Raw genomic sequence first — 25,696 nt, 5'->3', positions numbered from 1 at the left:
ACCGACCCGCAGGTGCTCGCTCTCAGACTCTACGTCCAGATGCTCTGCAGAGTGAGCCCCTTGGGTCCACTTATAAAGAGTTACAAGGGATGCTAAAAGCAAAGCCCCAAAAGCATTTAAATCAAAAGCAATGGCTCCAAAAACATTGACTTAAAAATCTGCCAACCAAAAGAAGCCAACATAAGCTACGGAAATCTGTATTGTCAGCAAACGTAAAAGCAAGAAATCCGTACGAATTGCCACGTCAACACTATCAACGCAATCTACGAAAATCTGTACAGCCACGTCAACAATCAACGCGTATCGCGGGATTCCATACAATTGTCACGCTAGCCAGTCAACGCGAATCACGGGCTTCCGTACAGCAGCCAGTCAACGTGTGTGTGTCCAAGAACTGCCACGTCATCAATTTGTGACATACCCCCCTCTTGAAAGAATTGTAATCGCCCTCGCTTATGCTTGCAAAACAAACACAGGCCATAAACTATCTTAGTAGACACTAACTATTAGTACCGACGCACTAGACACGACACATCTAGCACTCGTACAAATCAACAGGACATCACACGACAAATCACAAAAGAATTCATTCCAAATCTTAGACCGTGATTGCCGGCAACGTATTTAGTGATCGTATCTAGATCCATTCCAGACCTCGTTGATCCGCGATTAACTAATCCTTATTGCGATCATGTCTATAGAGATTTTTGAGAGTTCCTGCACTCAAACAAGTCAAATGAGAGAGTACAAATCAATCATATTCAATTTCGGGAATTCCCTGTCATAAAATCATACAGCAGAATATTAGTCAGCCCATTAGTATCCCTGAAACCCAAAGGGGACATCGATGACCTTATTCAAAAATCGGGGTAATCTGTTGACAAAGGAGCGGAGTAACTCCCCTCTTGTGCAAATCCACTGCACTAGATTCACCCTTGTTGAATTCGGGTTCTATCGGAGTAGACTATGCTAAATTGAATGCTTCAAGGTAAACTTCCAAAATCTGAGGAGTATCTACTAGGTCCTCCTCCTCCATCCACTTCGCATCCAATGCAGGATAGTTCTTGAATTTAACCAAGAACCGCTTAATCACTTTACCTTTTATCTTTATGTCCTTGTGTGCCAAAGTTGTTTTGAAACGAGTATCTCCTCGCTTTCCTCCACTTCGGGTTGCTCGTGAGGCTCCCCATCTACTGGCAGGCACATGACCTTTAAAAGGCTTCAATAGACTCACACGGAATGCATTGTGAATCTTCCAAGTATTGGGCAGCTTGAGTCGAAAGCAGACATCATTAATCTTTTCTTTTATGTGGAAAAGGCCATAATACCTCATGCTAAGCTTTGGAAAAAGCCGCTCCTTTCCCTTTCGTTTTCTTAGGCGTGCCTTCTCAAAACGTAAGAGCACCCAATCGTCTTCCTTTAATTTCAAATCTCAACAATGTCGATCTGCTGCCTTCTAATGTCGTTCTTGAGATTTCGCTAGCCTCCCGGACCTTAGCAAGAGCAGTGTCCGAGTCCCTCGTGTACTAGTCGGCTTCAAAAATCTTATCTTCAGTGCTAAGGAAGGGTGGAACCTTCGGAGCACCTTCAATTATCTCAAATGGCGCCTTCCCCGTCAAAGAATGAACCGTGTTGTTATGGGCAAATTCCACCAAAGGCAAATATTTTTCCCATTGAGGCTCCTAATCCGAGATATAAGACTTCAATAAATCCAGAACAATTGAATTTGCAATCTCAGATTGCCCATCTGTGTGCGGGTGGAATGATGATGAGAACTGCAACCGTGTGTCAATGTTCTCCCAAATAGCCCTCCAAAACAAACTCATGAATCGAGGATCTTTGTCGGAGACTATTGTCTCAGGCATGCCATGTAGTCAAAAACTCTATGCAATAAACAGTCTCGCTAAATGATCCGGCTTGACTATTTTCTTCACTAGAATAAAGTGAGTTTGCTTGCTAAATCTGTCCATGACAATCCAAATGCCATCATGCCCACTCTGTGTCTTCGAGAGATCAAAAATGAAATCCATTGCAATACTTTCCCAAGGGTGGGTTGTAGTAATCCCCGTGCCTTATGCCTGTCAAACTTGACCTTCTGACAAACTAAACAACTGCGAACAAAGTCGTCCACATCCTTCTTAGTCTCGGCCAAAAGAAATAACGCTCCACACCTTTCAAGGTGGTGTTAATGCCGCAGTGGCCCGTAAAAGGTGGACAATGACACACCTTTTCTCTCAACGGTTGTGTCACGCACAACATCGTTTTCTTCATCAATAGCCATCCCGTATGGAATATCCCGCTACTACCTCCCCATTATGTATTCAAGTGAAAACATCGGATCAATAAATCCTGTGACTCGAATACTCAAAAAGGAGTCTTTTTCTCGTGGGCAGTCACCTTTGTCGGTCCCCACAAGAAAGGGACTCCTTTCTGAGTCAATATGTGCAAAAATTAGTTTTTCTTTAAGTGTCTGAAAGGCAATCACCTCTGTCGGTCCCCACGAGAAAGAAACTCCTTTCTGAGTCAATATGGGCAGAGGGGAAGCTACCTCTGCAAACTTTCGAATGAACCGCCGGTAGTATGAACACAAGCGCAAGAAGCTTCTAATTGTCAGTTTGGTGCATTTGCAAAAAACTCATATGGTTTCTTCTTTGCTGCCTCTTGGAGCACCTTCTAAGCATGTTTGTGACCGATACAGACTCCATCCTAGATAATTACCTCTACTTCGTGGTTTTTGTTGATGATTAGTACAAGCATGCATGGGTGTATCCACTTAAAGCTAAGTCTGAAGTGTTCATGTGCTTCAAGCAATTTCTGGTTATCGCTGAAAATGTCTTTAAATGTACTATGAGGGCACTCTGTTCAGATCGAGGGGGGGAGTATATGTATCATGAGTTTAATGCATTTCTAGCTAGTCGTGTGATAAAACACCAATATATAGTGTTGTCTACATCCCAAAAAAATGGTGTTGCTAAAAGGAAAAACAAGTCGCTTACGGAGATGGCATTATGTATGATCAAGAGTCGAGCTTTACCACATTATTTTTCGCTTGAGACCGTCATGCGTCCTACTTATGTACTTAACAAGTGTCCTACCAAAGCCTTGCAACCTAAAACTCCTTATCAAGCATGACATGATAAGAAGCACATCTTTGGTTGCTTAGTTTATGCTTTAGCACCACAAAAGCAACATAGAAAAGTGGATGATAAGGCTATCAAGTGCATTATTGTTGGTTACAGATCCTGAAAGCAAGGGTTACAAGTTGTTGTAACAAACTTGGGACACCCGAAGTCGAGATTCTACCACGACACAGCAGAGATTCACTTCAAAAATACCACACAACTTCAACTCTCAGTTTAAAAGAGAGTCGACACAGCCCAGCGTAGTTTTGTGCCAAGAGGTATTGGCCTCAAAGACTGGCGCCCCCTTTCGGTATTTCTTTTTACATTAATCTCTCAGCAAAGTACAACCGACCCGCGGGTGCTCGCTCTCAAACTCTGCATCCAGAAGCTCTGAGACGTGAGCCCCCTTGGGTCACTTATAAACTTTACAAGGGATACTAAAAGCAGAGCCCCAAAAGCTTCAAACTTAAAAGAAAAGATCTCCAAAAGAAATTGGTCAAAATCTGCCAGTAAAACTGTCAGCGCTAAAAAGGCAGGTTTTTCTACAACTGCCACGTCAGCCTGTCGGCGTAAATTCAAGAAATACATACCGCATGTAAAAGAAATTTACAGGACGTGCGTACGGTACTGCCACATCAACCTATCGACGAGTTTTGCGGGTCTATACACTGCTACCACGTGTGTCCGAGGGCTTGCCACGTCATCAATTTGTGGCATACTGTCACGAGGACATCGCAACTGTTAACTATATCACGAGGACGTGGCAACTGCTAACCTTAGTTGTCGGTTTCTTTCTATTTCTTGTTTACCCATTTTTGCACTTGAGAAGGTCTAATTCTACGATGGTCTACAAATCTCATCATTGGATCTCCACGTCCTAGTCAATATACCTCCTCTGGTCTTCTGTAGTGACCGGGTTCCTCTCCCAGTGGTGCTCCTAAGCCATAATTTCTAACAGTTCTTGCCAGAGATGGTTCATCTCTCCGAACTCTTTCTATGGGTGGTCTTCCAGGCTCTGTTGACCCTTGAGTCTTTGTCTTACTCTCTCGTTGATACCGTGAATAGAGTGGTGGTTCTTGTAAATCCCTTAGCCCTCGTGCGGCTTGATAACCATCTCGGTTTCAGTCTTGTTCTAATGTTGCACTCTATCAAAGCCATGCCTGCAATGATGGCTGGGTTGGTCCCTCCCCCCCCCCCCCCCCCCCCTAATAGTATCTTTATTATTGAGGAGAAGTATATACAAGCACTTGAACCGAACGTATTACCACGTTCATTCTAGAATAAGACTTTATGGTTCCCGAAAGCCTCGGCTTCCTATTCCTAGGGCAAAACCCTATTCCAAAGAACTTCCGTCCCTTATTTCAAATCCTCGAGAACCAAGGTTCTCACCTCTTGATCTCACCTTCCAGACTCAAAGCATGGCATCCCTACAACTCTTTTCCATCTCTGTTTCCAGAGTCCTCTTCTTGTAGAACAACTCTGCTTTCCTCGAACACGGAGTCCTTACTTGGGAACCCCCACTTCCGGATCACAACTTGAGAGACTACCTCTCTTTGATCCGTGAATCTCTAGTTCCTAACAGCGCTTTCTCTTGCAGAGGCTCATACCTTCCTCTGCTCCTACTCCCTCACTAAGAGGAAGTATGAGTCTCGACGCTCAAAACGCAACTCGGTTCTCGAAAAGCAATTCCCAGGAAGAGATCTTTACATAGAAAATCCTCTCTTCCAATCCTTCACACAAAACAGCTGTGTTCTCAGGTTCCTTCTCGTAAATCAGCCCCATCTACGATGTTTATGGACTGCAAACAGAAAAAAAACAGCAACTTGTCGCGATGGAAATACGCTCCGTAGGCACTTCTTCACAAGGGAACTCGTGCACTGGGTCCTAGCGAGATCCGATACACTTCGAGCAGCCATGGGCATCACCGGCAACGTCTTCTTTGTGGCTGAAATCTGTAGCAGCATCTCCTCCTTGCGAAAACTAGTCTTCCCTTTGGAAGAGGGCCTGTGATGCTTTTATAGCTTCCTGGCCACGACAAAGATAGCAAAGCACTGCTACCCATGTAGAGATAGCGAACTTTTTTTTTTTTTTGCCCTATTCTGGCACGCGCGCGCGCACATGCACACACACACACGCACACACACACGCGCGCGCGCGCACACACACACACACACACACACACACACAAACACACACACAGAGAGCGCTGGGTGATCTGTTGTCTTATTTATTAGATGGCTATCCACTTATTAAGTGGATGGCCAACGTATTTTTAAAAATAGTTTGAATGTAATGGAAATGGCATTTGTATTATAGTTTCTCCCATCAAGAGAGACTTGTTACAATACAATCTTTGTGTTCCTTGTTACCTAGGTGATGCAATGAAGATTGAAAGCTTCATGCATCACGAGCATAACATAAACCTTGTGGAAAGTATTAAGTATCCCAAGCCTCAGTCCCAAGGCCTAAAACACCTTCGAAGTAAAAGAGAGCTAGTGGAGAATGAGGATAGGGAAGAGGAAAAATAAACATTTCATAGGAGAAAGAAATAGTTCCTCACTTCTCATCACTCTTCTTACTAGCATACATAATAGCATAGTAATGAAGATGGAGAAGATGGCAAGCTTAAGCATTGAAGCATGGCTCTTGGTTGGATTTGCATTCCATAGCCAAGAGTGTTGGTGTAGACTCTCAACTTCTCTACTAGCTTGGAGAAGAAGATGGAGCTCTTGCACTTTCCACTTCACACAATGAGAGTGTGTGTGAGTGTGTGGGAGAGTATACCCCCCAAGCATGCCCCTAGCTTCCTTGGTCGACCCCCCCTTGTAGCTCATGCTTGAAGCTCATTAGACCCCTCCATGCCTAGCCAATTACAAGCAAGAGGCATATCAAGCAAGCATGCTAGTGTCTTCCTTTCCCCTTTGAGAGAGAGGACTTGATAAATGCAAAAACAATTAATCAAATTAACTAAATTATCATTGGATCCCTTGGGAGGCCAACCAATAGGCTTTCGGCACACCATGAGGGCAATATGAGGAGAAGCTTGACAAGTGTCCTTTTGCTTTCTTTGTACCAAGCTTGCCTTGTGTGAGGGTGTGTGTGTTCTCTCTGATCCCCCTAGCTTTAGGACTTGCCCCCTCTCTTGTAGGGATGGGATTTGACTTTTTGGACACCTTACTCTTAAGCGCCTTAGTCAGCAAGCATGACAAAGCACCTCAAGCATGGGTAGTGTTCCCACAAGCATCTCAGGCTCCCTAGTCGGCAAGCACGACAAGCAACTCAAACATCTTAGTCATCAAGCACGACAAGCACCTCAAGCACCTTAGTCATTAGCACGACAAGCACCTCAAGCACCTTAGTCATCAAGCACAACAAGCACCTCAAGCTTGGGCCGGGTTCCCACCTCAAGCTCAGCCCTAGCTTACCTAAGGTCAAAGAACTTTTTAACACTAACCTTTGGAGGTCTTTAATGAAGCTAACCCTAAGGTATTTAAGCTCCATTAGCTAGCTTTGCTATTTGACAGACCATCTCTCATTTCGACCCCTTTACCATTGGCCCCGTCTTGAGATAGATCTGAGAGGACATGTCTATATTCTAACCCTTGTTCCCGTTTATTCTCCCACATTAAATGATCAGTTTAACGAGAAAAGCATTTGGATTGGTTAGATATTAGATTTTATAACATTACCTCTCTCTTGAAATCATAGTCATCCTCGACTATGAGGTAGAAGAGATAAAGCCTTAGTTTAGCAGATAGAGGATCCCTTTTTACCCTACGACATCTTTCTAAGAATACTATCCTTAAGCTGTATTCCTTGCATCCATCTAGCATCTTCAAAAGGATAATTTTTGAACTTAATAAGATACCGTCGGATAATCTTACCATGTCGTAGTACCTTGTCTTCATGCCAAAGGATAGCTTCGGGTTGTAGCACCTCTTCTTGATGTATAACTTCGGGAGGGTCTTCAATAATTGGTTCACTTGGTGGCTCTCCTTTGTAGGGCTTACGTAGGCTCACATGAAAAGCATTGTGTATGAGACAATGGTTGGGCAACTTGAGTTGATAAGCCATCTCATTGATGGTCTTCAAGATTTGGAAAGGACCATAGTATTTTTTTGCTAGCTTAGCATAATACTTTTGATGGTTCGTAGGATTTTTGCCCGTGGTTTGCCTCAATCGATCCTTGGGAAACTTAAGTAAGACCCAATCATTTTCTTTGAACGTTAAGGCCCTTCTGTGCTTGTCAGCAGCAGCAGCTTTTTACCTTTGTTGAGAGATGGATATAGCCTCCTTAATCTTTTGAGAAGATTCTTGTATGTCACGGCTATACTCATCAGCAACGAAGATTTCCCATGTACCCTTAAGTAGCAAGGGACTTTTAGGTCTTCCCTCAATGATTTCGAAAGGTGCTTTTCCCGTAGAAGTACGTACAATATTATTGTACGCATACTCTACAAGAGGTAAGTACTTTTCCCATTGTGAGCGTTGATCTACTTCGATAACATAAGTCTTTAGTAAATCGAGTATCGTAAGACTGGCTATCTCACTTTGGCCATCCCTTTGTGGGTGATGGGCCGAAGAGAGATTCAATCTTGTACCTAGATTTTCAAAGAGACCTGTCCAGATGGTCATTCTAGGATCTCTATCTGACACGATGGATGTAGGCAATCCATGGTGTTTGAAAATCTGTGATATGAAGAGAGTCGCCATTTGGTGTGCCTTAATAGTCTTTTTGACAGGAATAAAGTGTGCTTGCTTGCTAAACCTGTCGACTATTCTCCATATTCCCGTATTCCCATGGATACACTTGGGTAATCCAAAGATAAAATCCATGGATATACTCTCTCATGGTGAATTTGGGATAGGCAATGACTGGAGTAATTCAGGTTGCTTCCCTCTATCATACTTGGTCTTTTGGCATACTACACATTTTGAAACATACTCTTGGTAGGCCAATAGAAGTAGGTTTCTACTCCACGGAGAGTAGGTTGAATGCCTCTATGCCCCGCATAGGGAGGAGCATGGGATTCATACATGACTTTCTCACGAAGGGAGTGGGTAACACATAGCCTATTGCCATGGAGAAGATAACCATCCTGCAAGGTGAATGGTTCCTCTTTCTTCCCCAAAGCAAGGGCTGACATTACATCTTTAAAGTCAAGGTGAGTAGTGTACTCATCTAGGTGATGCAATGAAGATGGAAAGCTTCATGCATCACGAGCATAACATAAACCTTGTGAAAAGTATTAAGTATCCCAAGCCTCAGTCCCAAGGCCTCAAACACCTTCGTAGATGAGAGCTAGCAGGGAATGAGGGTAGGGAAGAGGAAAAAGAAACATTTCATAGGAGAAAGAATTAGTTCCTCTCTTATCATCACTCTTCTTGCTAGCATACATAATAGCATAGTAATGAAGATGGAGAAGATGGCAAGCTTAAGCATTAAAGCATGGCTCTTGGTTGGATTTGCATTCCATAGCCAAGAGTGTTGGTGTAGGCTCTCAACTTCTCTACTAGCTTGGAGAAGAAGATGGAGCTCTTGCACTTTGCACTTCACACAATCAGAGTGTGTGTGAGTGTGTGTGTGTGGGAGAGTATGCCCCCCAAGCATGCCCCTAGCTTCCTTGGTCGACCCCCCCCCTTGTAGCTCATGCTTGAAGCTCATTAGACCCCTCCAAGCCTAGCCAATCACAAGCAAGAGGCATATCAAGCAAGCATGCTAGTCTTGAGACGAGTGTCCCCCTTTTCCCTTTGAGAGAGAGGACTTGATAAATGCAAAAACAATTAGTTAAATTAACTAATTTATCATTGGACCCCTTGGGAGGCCAACCAATAGGCTTTAGGCACACCATGAGGGCAATATGAGGAGGAGCTTGACAAGTGTCCCTTTTGCTTTCTTTGAACCAACCTTGCCTTGTGTGAGGGTGTGTGTGTTCTCTCCATAGTTACCCGGAACGTGGAACGGAAACGACGACAGGCCTCCCCGCGGAACGGGGGAACGGCAAGGGGTGCGGAACAGGAACGGCGCAGAACTCGAGGCATAAAAAACACCCAAATAATGCAAGTTTTAGCGTTGTGTGTTTGAATACAAGTAGTATTAGAGTCGTTTGACTCTAATACTCACAAAAAACATGATTTGAAGACAATTCCACCTTATTATGGCTTGATTGCATCGTGTGGTGATACACGGTCATAGTACATTCACAACAGACACAGTGCATGCTTGAGATAGAAAGCATGAGAGAGGCTTCACTTCTTGAGACCAAGGGAGAGAGAGCTTGAAGCCTTGAAAGTTGAGGGCAAGCCCCTTGAGAGCTTGAGAGCTTGAGGATAGAGCTTGAGAGATACTTTCCCGAAAAGCAATCCCGCTTTCTCAGAAAGCATCCGTTTTTCCTCAAAGTTTCCTCTGAACCCATCTTCATTCAAGTGCTCGCTTTTCCTCTGTGTTGCAAGAAACGTTTCCGTCAATAGGTAGAAACGCGAGGAAACGGCAACTCCAAACCCAAGGAAACGTCGGGGGTAGAATGAGTCTCTACTATCTAGCAATGCAAATTTCTCAATGAAATGTAAATTATTGAGACTTACTGAATATGACAAATTTTACACTTTGAAGACCAGCATGGCTGAGTTTTTGAACAAATAGAAAGCAACAACTTACAACACCCAAACTTTAGAGGCTAGTGGGACAAAGTGGATAATATGATTAATCAATTAACTGATGACAAAACAGTTACAATGGGAACATATCATCATCCTCATCTTCGTCCTCAAAAGAACCATCCAATGAATCCCCATCCAATACATCCCATGCCTTGCTTGGACCTGAAGAATAAGAAGGTTGTTTCCGTGAAATGAGCCTTAGATTGCTCTGTACATAGACCAAATCATCTGACTTGCTGTGCCCTAGGCGGTTACGCTTCAAAGAATGTATGAAGCCATAAGTGGACCAATTCCTTTCACATGCTGAAGCGCTTGAAACTTGAGACAAGACATGAATTGCAAGCCTTTGCAAATTTAGAGCTCATGTGCCATAGTTCTCCCACCATGCAATAGGAGAAAGCTTTTGCATGTCACCAAAAGTTGATGTGTCTTCAAATTCTCCTTGAAGCCCGATGTAGTCTGACAATTGTGCCTTTAACGTTGTCTTCTCTGCCTCATCCCTGCCCACCCTATCCAATGTCTTTCTACACCCTTTCATGACCTCCTTATCTTTGTATGGCTTCTTTGAAAATAATAATGGGTTGCTGCTCGTCCCCTTCCTGTCGGATCTTCCATGAAGAGAGAGAGAGAGAGAGAGAGAGAGAGAGAGAGAGAGAGAGAGAGGGGGTTTGCCTTCTTCTTTGATCAAGGGAGAGAGAGAGAGAGAGAGTCCTTTCCCCTCCTCCATAGCTCCCCCCTCCCCCTGAGCTTTGATACCAGTGAAAGGGCATGGGGACTGAACATGCTAATCTCCACCCAGCCATGCCCTATATAGGCCCTTGGCCTGCTAAATATAGGGACCCCCTTGACTGCATGTCCATCCTGGCCCTTGGTCGTGACTGGTCCTACCCTTGTCCTGACAATTCTGGAGTTCCCTCCCCCATCCAATATGCTTTTGTATTATAGATTCTCCCATCAAGAGAGACGTGGTACAATAAAATTTTTGTGCTCCTTGTGAGCTAGGTGATGCAATGCAGATGGAAAGCTTCATGCATCACAATCATCACAAAGACTTTGAAAAAAGCATTAACTATCCCAAGGCCTCAAACACCTTCAAAGGTGGAGAGCTAGTGGGGAATGAGGGAAGGAAAGAGGAAGAAGCATTCATAGGAGAAAGAATTAGCTCCTCACTTATCACCACTCTTCTTGCTAGCATACATAATAGCATAGTAAAATGAAGATGGATAAGAAAGGCTGTGGCATGAAGAGGAGAATGAAGCATGTCCCAGCGCTCTTGTGCAAGCTCACGAATCTCCTCATACATGGTGGCCCCATCTGTGTATTCTTTCAAAATCTCCTTGATTTGCTCTAGCATCTGATCAATGGCCTCATACACCACACCCATGATGGGTTCATCCCTGTCAACCACACGAAGCATTGCCATGACCGGCCACAAAACCTTGACATATTTTTCTACATTAACCCAAAAGTCACCTGATAGCATCGGTTTCTCAATGGTATCAGCTTGGTCATTTTGTTTCTTCCACTGATCCCACTCCTCACTAGTGACTAGCTGCTTCAAGGCGCTCTTTACCCTCACCAATCGATGCAACATCATGAAGTTTGAAGCGAATCGAGTGTCAGCAGGCCTTACAAGCTTCAACTTAGAAAACTTACTAAACATAGCCCTGGTTGCATCGTGGTTGGAGATGAATTGCTGGACCTCCTTCCCTTGATTGATAGATTTGTCCATCCACCCTATAAGAGCCAAGTCCTTCAGCAACAGATTCAAGCAGGGAGTGGCACATGGGGTCCAAAAAATACTTCCTCCACTAGGTGTCCAGCAAGCTTGCAATTGGCAGCACTGTCAGTAATTGCCTGCACAACATTTTGCTCATCCACCTCTCCAATTATGGCCAGAAGTGCAGCAGCTATAAAGTCTCCTATCTTCGAGCTGCCTGAAGTATCAATAGACCTCTTGAAGACCACACCTCCTGCACTCGAGACCATAAAGTTTATCAAGGGCCTCTTTGCTGTGTCTGTCCACCCATCTGAGACTATGGAGCATCCAAATGTTCCCAGCTGGACTCTGTACCTGACAGTTGATGACAAATTCTCGCCTTTTCCTTGTCTAGAAGCGTGGTGCGAATCTTTTCATAGTTAGGAGCCTTGTATCCCTTACCAAATGAAGCAATTGCACTCACCATGTCTTGAAAGTAAGGAGATCTTGCAAGAACAAATGGCAAACCACTGCCTTTTATGCTCTATGTCACCCATCCTATGACGCATCAGAGATGTCCGTTCCCGGATGGTCGGATACTTCTTCCCGATGCTCCCTCTCACCCATCCAATGTGACGCATCAGAAGTACCCGTTCTTGGAGGCCTTAGAGATATTCCATTTCACAATGCTCTGTCACAAATTGGTGACGTGGCTGCTATTCAGTACGCATACACCATAGTTACAGGGGACGGGGGGACGGGCCCTAGGGCCGGGGAACGGCCGTAACCGGGCCAGGAACGCCGAGGGACGAACGAAAAACGGGCCGGACGGGCGGGTCGCAGGGGGGACGGACCGGGGACGGCCGGGGCCGGACCGGGGTCGGACGGACCGGACGGGGACGGCAGGGGTCGGCCGGGGTCGGATTCAAAAAAGTGACCGTTTTTGACTGTTTGCAACGGCTCTGTGCAGCCCCAGCTACCATATTTTTTAAGCCTTGGCCCTTGGGAGGCTATAAAAGGCTCCCTTGGGCCTCTTAATACTCATAGTCTCAATGCTCAATGCTCATTCCATTTCCCTCAAGCTCAAGGCTCAAGTTTGAACTTTGAAGCTCTCCTCTCCCTCTTCTACCCACTTTGAAGCTCTCCTTTACTCTCTCTCCACACAAGCTCTCCTCGAGTCTAGACTCTCGAGTCTAAACTCTTGAGTCTACGACTCTACCTACTACATAGCCCTTTGTACTTTTTGTTATCCTTGAGGCCTCAGGCTTGTCCTAAGTCCTTTAGGCTTTTTGACTCTTGAGCCCTTGTGGCATGCACTTCTCATTTTGTATCCATCGATCATCGATGTTTTATTAGCACATTTCAGCCTATATGACTCGTGTTCTTTGGTCTATTTAGTGTAAATTTATGGTCAAAGTGATGCTCTATGTGTGTGGCATGTGTGTAGGTCAAAAAATGCCAAAAAAACTCTCTTTTTTTTTTTGCCGTTCCGAACCCCGTCCCCGTTTCCTGACTTTTGCCGTCCCGACCCCGACCCGCCGTCCCATGTAACTATGGCATACACACTCTTTTTGGCATGGACAGTCCAGCAGGAAAACCCCAGAAACTACTGACGTGACTGCTGCCTGAAATGCTGACATGGCACTGTTCCCTGTCCGTACAGTCTGCTGACATGGCAGCCCGCGAATCGCAGCGCAGATTGCGGAGGTGACGTGGCAGCGTTGGCAGATTGGTAATGCTTTATTCCATGCAAAGCTGGCAGATTTTGGAGATGCTTTTTGGCTACGCGATCTCAGAGAGAGAGAGAGAGAGAGCTTTTGCTGCTTTATTTGCTACGCAATTGCAAGAGAGAGAAAGAGCTTTAAATGAAGCTTTAAAATTGCAAGACTAATTTTAGGGCAATTTTTTATGGGAAGCTTTTCATGGCAACTTTTGGGGCTCTGCTCTTGGCATCCCTTGTACTCTTTAAATTCGTGGGCAGTGCCTCATAACTCAGAGCATCTGGACGCAGAGTCTGAGTGTGAGCGCCTGCCCGCACTCTTGTACTTTGAACTAAGATTAATACAAAAAGAAATATTGAAAGGGACGTCAGTCTTTGGAGCCAATAACTCTAGGCCCGGAACTCCGTTGGGCCACTGCCGAAGCAATTGTGAACTGTGAACTGTTTTGAAGTGGTTATTTGTGCTGTCGCAGTAAATTCTTGACTTGGAGTGTCCAAGTCTGTTACAGTGGTATCAGAGCACGGCCGATTTCTCTTCTACGGGAAATCCGATCCCAAATTTTTTTTCCGCGGCACCTATGGCTTCAGGCAGAGATCAGTCGACTCCCTCTGCATCCAGAGATGTGGGAAGGGATCACAACGAAGATTCCGGCAAGGAGTATGGCCCGCATCGGCCTACTCAGGCGGAGCGTCGAGAGATGGAGCATCAACGATTGATAGGCGACGCAACAAAGATGATGCTTAATTTTGCCAAGGACCCGAAAATGGCAAAATATATGAGCAAGACCTCTTTGGAGAAGGTGCACGCACAGTGGCAGAAAACCACAACACCACCCCCAAAAGCCACTCTCAAGAAACCTCCTGGTCCCAACAAGTATACAGAGAAGGAATTAAAAGAGGTGGTTGATGCATGAATTGCTCAGCTTTTTGACGCGCAAAACAAAGTTGAAAAGCATTGCAAAAAGCAAAAGAAAGGCACTGACTTGTCGAGTTATTTGGGTCGTCAGTCTACTTTTGAAAAAGCAAGAAAGCAGAAGAAGCGTGTTCGATTTGAAGGAGTACCCAGTTCTTCTTCTTCTCCCGTTCTTCTAGCTCATCTGACTCGAGCAAAGAAGACCGAAAAGGCAAAAAGCGAAGCAAAAAGCAACGCTTCAGAAAGGGCAAGAAAAAGGCAAAGAAGTCTAAATCTCTCCCCGTGAGTGACAATTCTACAGAGAATTCAGACTCTGACGACAACAACATTTATGCAAAGAAGAAGAATTTTTATAAAGCCAACCAATATGATTTTCTAGAAGACAAAAGCAAGAAAATCCGAGAGTTTAAGGAAGGTGGACAGTCAATTAAATTTGACACATTTTCAGGATATAGAAATGCTTCGAAGGCTTTGTCTTTTGTACAACAGTTTGACATCGCTTTCGCGGGAGGACATTACTTAGAGCACTCTAAGATTCAAAGAGCTGCCTCTTACTTTAAGGGGAATGCTCGAACTTGGTGGTCCACGGTTCTATAAGCAAGACTGCGCCAGTTAAATGGTTGAAATTCAAGAGGCTTTTTATTTCTTCTTGGCTGACTCGAGAGTATGAACGTGATATACAAACTGCTTGAAACCATCTTCGGGTGACCAAGAAAGATACAGTGGACGCTTATTGCGAGAGATTCTGGAGCTCTTTTCTACCCGCCTCTTCATTTTAAGAAGATCTCATTCAAGGAACACATTGAGCGGTTTACCTTGGGTCTACCTACAAATATCCGAGACCACTACTTGAAACAGAAGTCAACTTTTATGCAGGAGTTAATGAGTCATGAGAAAAGGGGTTTTGCCATTCACTCTGGCAGTCTAACCTACCCCACCGATGAGATCATGACACAAAGAGCCGAACAGACTTCGGCGAATGAAAGTAGAGAGAGGAAGAGCAACCCAGAAAAGAAAGATGCACGACCCAAGCTTACTCCTCAGGAGAGAGCTCGCTTCATCAGGGAAGGGAAGTGCTTTGGATGCGGGGAAACTGGACATATCTCCGCGAAGTGCCTAAGAAGGCACAGAAAGAACAGAACGACAAGGACGACGAGGCCTGGCAGTTCGACAGCAGCTGAGGAACGTGGAAGAAAAGGCAAGATGAAAACAGGACTGGTTGCAAACTGCATGGGACAGATCCGAGCACGATGGACGAGAGTACAGAACTTTCCCGAGCTTGGGGCAAAGTGAGATCAAGAAGCCCTCTGATCTTCTTTAATGGAGGAGCCAAGGCCAACTTCATTTCACCGGAATTGGCGGCACGGCTCGAGATCACTCCCGATCGGATGAGACCACTTGCGGAGGCAGTTCTACCGGCACCCGGAAGGGACGTAGCCATTACACCTGTCATTGGCAAACTTCGGTTGCATTGTCAAGGATATTTGGGGCATCAGGACTTTTACATAATGCCTTTGGAAGGTTGTGATGTCCTCTTGGGAATTCCCTGGTACCACAAGAACAACGCCGTGTTCGACTATCGGGCGAGGAAAGCGACATTGACTATAGAGAAGGGCAGAACCATTGTACTTGATATTAAACTTAAGGGCGAGTCTGTCCCTATTGTATAGGCTTCGGCCATTTCAAAGTTAATGAAATCCGGTCTGTTTGTTTACTCGATCTTTATGAAAGAGTTGAGTGATGAGGATAGAACAAATATGTCTGAACTTAATAAAGAACGCCAAGATTTTCTCCAGTCTCATGACGATTGCTTCTCAGAGGGCCTGCCAGGCGAGTTACCACCCGCTCGTCCTGAAAATCATACTATTGATCTGATACCTGGAAGCACACCACCGAACCGGCTACCTTACCGTGTGAGCCGAGCACAAAATGAAGAGATTATGAACCAAGTGAAAGACCTCTTGGAAAAGGGTCTTGTCCAGCCTAGTACGTCACCGTATTGCTCTCCACTGTTGTTGGTTTTGAAGAAAGACGGATCTTGGAGAATCTGCATCGACTATAGAGCTCTCAACAAAATCACCATCAAGAACAGATTTCCTATTCCTAGGATCAATGATATACTCGACAGATTACAGGGATCCTCGTGCTTTAGCAGGATTGATTTGAAGAGTGGATATCATCAAATCCGAATCGCATCGGGAGACGTCTACAAGACAGCCTTTCGGACGACTTTTGGGTTATTTGAGTTTTTGGTGATGCCTTTTGGCTTAGCCAATGCTCCTGCGACATTTAGCTGGATGATGGACAGGATTTTTCGAGAGTACAGACTATTTGTTGGCACTTTCTTTGACGATATCATTGTTTTCTCCAAGAATGAGGCAGAACATAAAGATGATCAAAAGCCAACACTTGTCCAGTAGTCACACATTGCTCACTGCTGCTTGCGCTCACCCCCTCGCCATCGCATCCTCTCCCCCCCCTTAAGCTCGCGAGGCCCTGCTCCAACCCCCCGTGCGTTGCCCACTGCCCCTGTTCCTGCTCCCACACACTCGTGCTGCCCCAGCCCGCCCACACCCCCCCTGCTCGCGCTCGCTGCCCCAGCCCGCCCCCTCCCCCCCCCCCTTCATTTGCCTGCCCTCGCGCCCCTTTCGCCATCGCTGCACCTGCCCGCCCCTTGGCCTCAGCCCTCCGACTCACCCCCCCGGCTCCTGTTCTCTTTTCGCCTTCCGCATGCTTGTAGGCTGTTTTTTCAGCTTGCTGGTATATGCCTCGACACCAACGCCCCTATCTTTTCAGCAGCAGACACAGAATGGCGGCCTCTGCTCCACCTCAGAGGGACTCCACAGAAGCCCCCTCACCCGACACTGCGGAGCCGGCCCTTCGACTTGCTCTTTTGCCAGAAGAGCAAGCGAGCTTGATGGCCAAAGTGGAGCGCTTGCAAGCCACTTCAGTTATGTGTAAGATCATTGGCACTCGGCCCGGTCGGGGCGAGGTTCGGGATTTACTACAGGCCCGTCTTCTCTCCGATGTGGGCAAGATCACCGATGTCCAGCTCCTCGGGAGAGGGTACTACCAGGTCGAGTTTGAGTCTGCAGATATGACGACCAAGGTGATTTCGATGAGCCCACTCGGCATCAGAGCAGCTCGAGCTTACTTCCAGCGTTGGCATCACGGTTTTGACCCTACTAGAGATGTGCTCGAGGAGGAGGCAGACTTGCCGATGTCGGTCTGTTTCCCAGGCCTGAGGCGAGAGTACCATCCCCTCCTACCCAGGATTGGTTCCATGTTCAAGACAGTTCTAGAGTCTTCACGCACGGCAGCTTCAATTGTGGCCAAGGCCGCAAGTCTACCTACTGTGCAAGGGGGAAAGGTACGTAGTGTACGGTACGGTTTAGGTACGTACGGAACGTACTTCCGTACTGAACCAACCTTTAGGTACGTGATAGGTACGTACCATTTGTAAAAAAAGAAAATTACACTAAATTTAAGTTCACAGACCTTTCAAAAGAGAGTTTTTTGTAATCCTGGTCGATTAAAAAAGCCTAAGGCTCTCTCCCTTTCACCCTATTATCCCAATTTGAAAGCGCCTCTAGCGCGAGTGGTCCGTGGAGAAAATGGCCCCAAAAAAAAAAAAAACTTGTCGTACTGTACCGTACGGTACGTACTGTACCGTACGGAATCGTAAGGTACGTACGTATGGATTCCACCTTGCTACTGTGTGGGTTCTCGTTCGTGACACACTCCCTGCCCAAGGTGGTACTGCTGCCTAGCGTGAGTGGGGGATGGATCAGACAAAGTGTGGAGTGTTCGGGTCTCCCGAACCAGTGTTTCATTTGCAAACAGATGGGTCATTTGGCAAAGGCCTGTCCTCGCAAGAGACCTCGACCCACAACGCATGTGCAACCTCCCAAGGCTGAGCATGCCAAGCAGCCAAGTACACAGGATGCACAGGCTGGTACTTTGACAGAGACCGGTGATCTGACCAGCCAGCTGATGGTTGGCAGCAGGTGCCTGGCCGCCGCCGTCGGGGGAGAGCTCACCCCACTGCTCCTCTTGGTGGCCGACCTGTTGCAACTCAGCAGCACTGGGTTCCAACTGGGAACCGTTTTGACCCTCTTTAGCAGGACCTGCCTGAGGAGGCCCTGTTCACTTCTGCTCCTCCACCACCGCCTTCTCCTCCCTCAGTCGCTGCCGCCCCGCCTCCTCCCCCTCCCCCACCTCCACCTTCGCCCCCCGCCCCTCCTCTCTCCCCGATGGGGCCCAAAGCCTCGTCTCCCGACCCTTCCACCACCACTCCTCACACGCAAGGTACTGGCCACGCTTCTGCCGCGAGGCGTTCTCTTGGTAGTGCGTTCGCTACGAGCCTTGTGGCTCGTGAGGGACAGCCCCACCTGAGGCTGTCTTTTTGGGTGCTCACTTCTCCCTTTGCAGCGGTCCCCCAAGGTCTGACCAGCTTCGACATTCGCAGACGCAGGGATTTCTTCGACTACAGCTTCACTCGATTTCTGGGTGATTCCTCTCCCAACTTGGAGAAGGCCAGCTTTCGAGTCCACGTCCTCTTTCTTGCAGCTAGAGGCACTGAGGCCCTAGACACAGCGGTGGGTTTCTCCTTTCCGTTGTGTGGTAGGGATATCACAGAGTGGACCCAGCACACAGTCCTAAACTGGCTCCAGACCCAGGCTACTGAGTTCTCACACTACACAAGGGACTTAGCAATGACAGATCTGGTACAGACACTTTGGCCTCTAGCCAAGTTCAGCGTGACACCTCCAGATGCAGCGCGTTGTAGGCACATTGTGGTGCACTTGTTTGCTAACACTCAGCCGCCGTGTTATGTTTTTGTGCATGAGGATCTTGGATAGAGGATGTAGCCCTTCGGGCTGCACGCTTGGCTTGGGCCTGGGTGGGACAGTCACTTCTTGCGCGCTTGTCTAGAGGTCGTTCGGATGCGGATTACTCCCCATCCAAACCGGCCTCAAAGATAGCGAGGTTGGCTGTTGTTGCAGCATTTGTTTTCTCTCACTGACTCCATCAGGATCATCTCATGGAATGTGCAGGGATTAGGAGGGCCCCAATTTCAGCGTCAAAGGGGTCGACTTCGTCAGGAGCTGTAGAGATGCCTTGTAGGCGGCGAGATTGACATTCTTATGCTGCACGAGCATCATCTTTGTGAGAGCCGCATTCGGTGTTGTGGTCAGATTTTGCGTGGTCGCTATGAGACTTTTTGGTCAGCTGCTTTTGGACCTGGAGGCATCCAAGGTGGGGTATGTATGACCATTGCGGACTCTTTGCAGCAAGCCATTGTGGGCAGGGGGGATTATTGTGCCACGCAGGGCTCAGTGGATTACTATGCAGGTTCAGGGTTGCCTGATGGGCTTCCTGAACATTTACGTGCCCAATGTGGCGAGCGCACGTGCAGAGTTTTGGGCTCACATTGCAGAGTCTCTGCCGCAGGCAGAGCAATGGTGCATTGGGAGACTTCAACATGTTGGAGGACCCAGCTGACAGGGTTATGTAGCCATACTACTATGCATGGAGATGAGTTGGCAGCTTGGGAGAGGTTATGTATGACTCTGCGGTTTTAGATGTGTGGCAGCATTCTAGCTTTGTGAGGCCACCTGACAGCCTGGCCTTGTCTCGTTCGGACCGTCGAGTGGGAGGAGTGAATCTATCTCGGATAGATCGCTTCTACACTAGTGATCACTTTTGTGACTTGGGAGGGACGGTTGGCATTTTGGCTGGGACTTCCTTTTTGGACCATGCACCAGTGATCCTCGCAGTGACTGATAGGCAGAGGAGGGGGAGCACGATGCTACGCATCCCAGAGAGGATCTTGCTGGACTCTACGCTCAGACAACGATTGGAGACTCTCTAGACAGAGAGGTTAGACGTACAAAACTCTCTTGCCGACAGAGTGGCCTCAGGACTTGCTCAGCATAGTCGGCTCTTTCTTCAGGAATCTTCGGCTCACCTGGCTACAGCGAGAGAGGAGCAGCAGCGCCTTCGACGGGGCATTGCTTCCTTGCAGAGGATGCACAAACAGCACCCAGATAGTCCTTGGTTGGAGGAGCAATTACAGCAAGCTCGCCAGGAGCTCGTCAGCACAGAGAAGAGACGCCATGAGTTTGCTTTCTATCGTCAGACATCTCAGTGGACCCAGGTGGGTGACAGAGTGACAGTCGCTTTCTTTGAGGCAGTGGGACCTCGGCATATGCATGCCAAGGTCAGTCAGTTGAGGAGACCCGACGAGTCAGTTGCTTCAGAGCCAGAGGACATGCGTGCAGTTGCTACTGACTTTTACCGTGATTTACTGTCTACAGAGCCCCAGTCAGTGCGTCAGGATGCACGCAAAGAGCAAGCGTGGGCACAGACGCCTTGTCTTGTGACTGAGGAGATGCGTTAGAGGCTTGAGCTGCCTCTTCAGCTAGAGGAGCTGCACACGGCTCTTATTGCACTCCCCCATGGTAGCTGTCCAGGTGAGGATGGCTTGACCCCGACTTTTTCTTGGAGTACTCGGACTTGCTTGGCTCAGATCTTTCTAGTGCTTTTCAGTACATTTTGCACACATGTGAGAAGCTTGACCCTGAGGGCCTGATTTACCTCATCCCCAAGGAGGGTGGCTCCTTGGATGAGATTCGACAGTGGCGCCCCATCACCATCCTCAACTCAGCTTACAAAATTCTTGCCAAGGATCTGAGTTTGAGGATTCAGCCACTTCTAGAGAGCCTTATACATGGTGCTCACACAGGTTTTGTCAAGGAGTGTAGTATCCTTGACAACATCTTTACTTTTTGGGATGCTTCTGCCCTCGCGCGGCTCCGTGGTGAGGATTTGGTGATTTTGCTTCTCGATTTTGAGAAGGCCTACCACAGAGTTGACTAGGATTTTTTGGAGGCCACTCTACGTAGGATGGGCTTCTCAGATGGTTGGATCAGAGGGGTGTCGGCTTTGTACAGATGGGCACACAGTCAGGTGCTTTTAGCAGGGGGTAGAGGTGATCATTTCATGCTCACACGGTCGGTCAGACAGGGCTGCCCTCTTGCCCCCTTCCTCTACCTGTTCTATGTTGAGGCGATGAGCAAGTTTTTGGTTTCACAGCAAGTTGGTTTATGTTGCTTAGCGCTCCCTATTCAGAGAGATGAGCTACTGGACGCTGAGTTTGCAGACGACTCAGCCTTGTACTTGGATGGCCAGGAGGCCAACCTACTCAGGTGTGAGCAGGCTCTTGAGAGTTTCTGTTGCGCATCTGGCGCAGTGATCAACTGGAGAAAGATTGTGGCTTTCTTGGTTGGTAGTGCTACTACGCCAGATTGGATGCCAGGTGAGGGTTTCAGGTGGATTCCCCCAGGGACTGCAGTTCGATACTTGGGCTGCCAGGTTGGTTTGGACTTGTCTCCCGAGCAACAGAGAGTGCTCCCCTCCTCTTGTCTATCAGGAGGAAGTTGTTACATTGGAGCTCCGCACGACTTTCTTTGGCAAGCAGAGTTGTAGTGGCCAACCAGGCATTGTTGGCATCACTTCTTGTTGGATTTTCTCAAGTTCTTGTATTAGCCAGGTAGAGTGGCTGATCAAGAACTTCCTTTGGTTAGGGGATGACACTCAAATAGACCGGGCCGAAGTGGCATGGCAGGTCATCACTCTTCCTAGTTCTCATGGAGGGTTGGGGATCATAGACCTAGCATAGCAGAGCAGAGCCCTTCTTGGGAAGTTCATCGTCAGAGGACTTCTTCCAGGTGAGGAGGCTTGGAAGGAGTTCTTGCTTCAACAGCTTAGGGCTAGGGTGCCTAAAGCTGGAGGCCCATGACGACCCTCGACTCGATGGATTTTCACAGAGATGCGTAGAGTTGGCTTGAGCAGGAGACTAGAGGACCGCTTCGTTGTGAGTTTGCTCCAATCCTGGGAGCAACTGCGGCGAGGCCTGGAGCAGCGTCAGCCTACTTGCACGGAAGAGCGCCTGAGACATCCCCTTGTTTGGAACCCCATGGTTAGCACTCAGAGAGGCCACCTGGTTGGTAGTCTGCCTCATGTTTCCTGGGGTCCCATGGCAGAGGGTCCAACACGCTCTCTAGGTGACTGGTTACAGTTTTCAGGCTTATCAGAGGAGCTTCAGGGCATTCAACTACAGGGCATGAGAGGGGTGCAGAGCATGTGTCAGGACATCTCAGAGGCAGTACCAGCTCAGTGGCTCACACCTCTGGAGTCAGCAGCGCCCAGATCAATGGGAGCCTTCACCCGACTGAAGGTTCTCATCTCAATTCAGGCTTGCTCAGAGACTACACCCTCCATGTTTTTCGAGCTACAGGGTGAGGGACGCTTACACCGAGTTGCAGTAGAGGCCCCCCAGGTGGCAGAGTGCTGTTTTCAGAGGATTCGTGTGGTGAGCATCTGTGGGAGGATGTGTGTCATAGATCCCAACCCAGCAGCTCTTGAGATTGGCCACTGGAGACTATGGGCTTGGGAGAGTTGTCCATTGGCACGAGTACAGTGGGATCCTGGAAAGTGGTTGTGGAGGGACCCTTTCTCCTCTACAGACCATCCAGGTGTCCCTTTCTTTTAGTACACTGTTCGACTAAGACGTCACATACTGGCAACACAGAGAGAGGTTTGTCCTGTTGCAGCACCTCATTGGCAGGAGGAGGGTCTCACAGCTGAGTTCTTGGCAGCTTTTTGGGAGAGGTTGTGGGACTCCAGACAGCCAAGACGAGTCACTTTGTTCCATTGGCTGGTTGCACACAAAGCTAAAGCAGTTGGAAACTAGCTTGTACATAGTGTTCTCTCGGCCACATGTGCAGCTTGTGACCATCTTGTGGAGAGTCAGTGTCACTGTCTTTGGGACTGTCCTTTGGCACAGCAGGTGTGGCTTCGTGTCCTTCGGCTGATGCCAGCTCTTTCCACTGCTCGGCAGTACACTTGGGGGGCAGCTGCTTGGTCCACTCTCACGGGCCCGTCACTTAAGTTTGAGCTATCTTCCACCAGCACGATGATAGTGATGCAAGGGGTCGCCTTACACTCCAGCCTGCTACAGAGCTTACTCCACAGGAGTGGTGCAGTGAGAGAGAGGAGTGTTGGGAGCTCATAAGTGGCCCGACACTCTGGTTCATATGGCAGGCCCGTTGCTTCCGCATCTTCGAGGCTTGCCCTATACCACCAACAGAGACTGTTCGGGATCTTTGGCGTGAGCTGATCCATACTCTCAGAGGACAATTTGAGAGACTCCAGGGCAGTTCCGCCCGCATGCGGGAGCGCAGAGAGGCTTTCCTTCGACTCTGGCGTCCTAGGCCTTTTTTCACCATGGTCCAGGGTGTGCTCAGATGGCACTACCGTCCACCTGTGTGGCTTTTCCCTCCTCCCATCTCTTGATCTAGCCTCATTGTACATATGTTGTTTTTTCATTGGGAGAGTCTCCCCATCGTGATTGTTGTAGCCCTCTCTTGTAGAGGAGGTTGTAGCCCTATGGGCAGTTTCATTAACTAATAGAAGGATCTTTTTCTCGGGGGGGGAAAAAAACATAGAGATCATCTGCTTCAGGTCTTTCGGACATTACGAGATCACAAGTTAGTGATTAATGCAAAGAAGTGTGAATTTTTTCTACCAAAGATACACGTTTTGAGACACATTGTGTCAGCAGCAAGAGTGCAAATGGATCCGGCCAAGATAGAGACTATCCGTGATTAGCCCAATTTGAAGAATGTCCATGAAGTTAGAAGCTTCTTGGGATTGTGTTCGTGCTACAAGCGGTTCATTAGAAAGTTTGCAGAGGTTGCTTCCCCTTTGCATGTTTTGACACAGAAAGGAGTCCCTTTCTCGTGGGGACCCACAAAGGTGACTTCCTTTCAGACTTTGAAAGAGAAATTGACTAAGGGACCAGTTTTGACTTTGCCGGACTTGCAAAATTCATTTGAAACATATTGTGATGCTTGTGATCGTAGTCTCGGTGCGGTCTTAATGCAAGGTCATGTCATTGCTTTTGAGAGCTGATTGTTCTCAAGGCCGGAATTGACAGCACAGATTTATGAGAAAGAGCTTTTGGCGGTTATCCAAGCTCTTACTCAATGGCGGTACTACCTACTCGGAGCGGATTTTACTGTCTTTACAAACCATCACAGTTTACGCTACTTCTTGTCACACAAGCAACTATCGGAAAAGCAGATGCGGTGGGCGAACATCTTGTCACAGTTTCACTTCCAGATTGTCCATGTTCAAGGACAGAAGAATTTGGTGGCAGATGCTTTGTCTCGGAAGCCGTTGGTTCTGGCTATTTCCGCAATACATCATAGGAGCTTCGAGGATATGGTCGACCAATATGCCACAGATCCAGATTTTGCAGACTTTTTCACACGGATACGGGATGGGGAGACAGTAGCGGGATATTCCATTCGGGATGGCTACTTGATGAGGAAAACCATGTTGTGCATTACACAGCCGTTGAGGGAAAAGGTTATGACCAAATGCCACTGTCCGCCTTTCATGGGTCACCACGGCATTGCTACCACCATGAAAGGGGTAGAGAGATACTTCTTTGGCCGAGACTCAAAAAGGATGTGGACGAGTTTGTGCGCAGTTGCTTGGTATGCCAGAAGGTCAAGTTTGACAAGCATAAAGCACAGGGATTGTTACAGCCTTTGCCCATACCCACCCGCCCCTCGGAAAGTATTGCAATGGATTTCATTTTTGATCTCCTGAGAACACAGAGTGGTCACGATGGTATTTGGACTGTTATTAACAAATTTAGCAAACAGGCTCATTTCATTCAAGTGAAGAAAACAGTCAAGCCGGATCACTTAGCGAGATTGTTTGTGGCCCAGATTTTCACATTTCATGGCATGCCTAAGACGATTGTCTCCAACAGGGACCCCAAATTTACGAGTTTATTTTGGAAGGCAATTTGGGAGAACATTGGCACGCGGTTGCAATTTTCGTCACCTTTCCATCCGCAGACTGACGGGCAATCTGAGATTGCCAATTCAGTGGTTTTAGATTTATTGAAGTCTTATATCTCAGATCAGAAGACTCAATGGGAAAAGTATCTACCTTTGGTGGAATTTGCCTACAATAACACGGTACACTCTTCGACGGGGAAGGCGCCATTTGAGATTGTTGAAGGTGCTACGAAGGTTCCACCCTTCCTAAGCACGAAAGATAAGATTTTTGAAGCGGATGAATACACGTGCGACTTAGATACGGCTTTTGCCAGAGTCTACGAGGCTTTGCAGAAATCTCAAGAACGACAGAAAAAGGCAGTAGATTGCCATCAACGCGATTTGAAATTGAAGGAGGATGATTGGGTGCTCTTACGTTTTGAGAAGCCGCGCCTGAGAAAGAAAAAGGAAAAGGAGAGGCTTTTTCCAAAGCTTAGTATGCGATACTACGGACCTTTCCAGATCTCTGAAAAGATCAATGACGTCTCCTTCCGACTGAAACTGCCTGACACTTGAAGGATTCACAATGCATTTCATGTGAGTCTCTTGAAACCTTTTAAGGGTGATGTGCCTGATGATGCGGAGCCTGATGAGCAACCCGAAGTAGAGGAAAACGAGGAGATCCTTGTCCCTGAACAGATTTTGGCACATAAGAACACAAAG

At 47.4% G+C, this 25,696-nt stretch overlaps 2 protein-coding genes across 2 annotated transcripts in view; both read right to left on the bottom strand.

Annotated features, from left to right (window-relative positions):
• The window catches only part of IM (Alternative oxidase family protein), a 50,580-nt gene that overhangs the window by 3,813 nt on the left and 21,071 nt on the right, over positions 1–25,696 (bottom strand). The gene's annotated exons all lie outside the window — the stretch shown is intronic.
• Positions 10,706–12,177, bottom strand: LOC147430213 (uncharacterized). Its single transcript, XM_086494706.1, has one exon. The coding sequence runs from the start codon at positions 11,512–11,514 to the stop codon at positions 10,852–10,854; it is 663 nt and encodes a 220-aa protein (XP_086350832.1). The 5' UTR covers positions 11,515–12,177; the 3' UTR covers positions 10,706–10,851.

The sequence above is a fragment of the Adiantum capillus-veneris genome, chromosome 22 (assembly GCF_014529385.1).
Source record: "Adiantum capillus-veneris isolate H3 chromosome 22, ASM1452938v2, whole genome shotgun sequence".
Classification (NCBI taxonomy): Eukaryota; Viridiplantae; Streptophyta; class Polypodiopsida; order Polypodiales; family Pteridaceae; genus Adiantum; species Adiantum capillus-veneris.
Note: the sequence above shows the minus strand (reverse complement) of the source record. Positions and strands in the feature narration are given on the sequence as shown.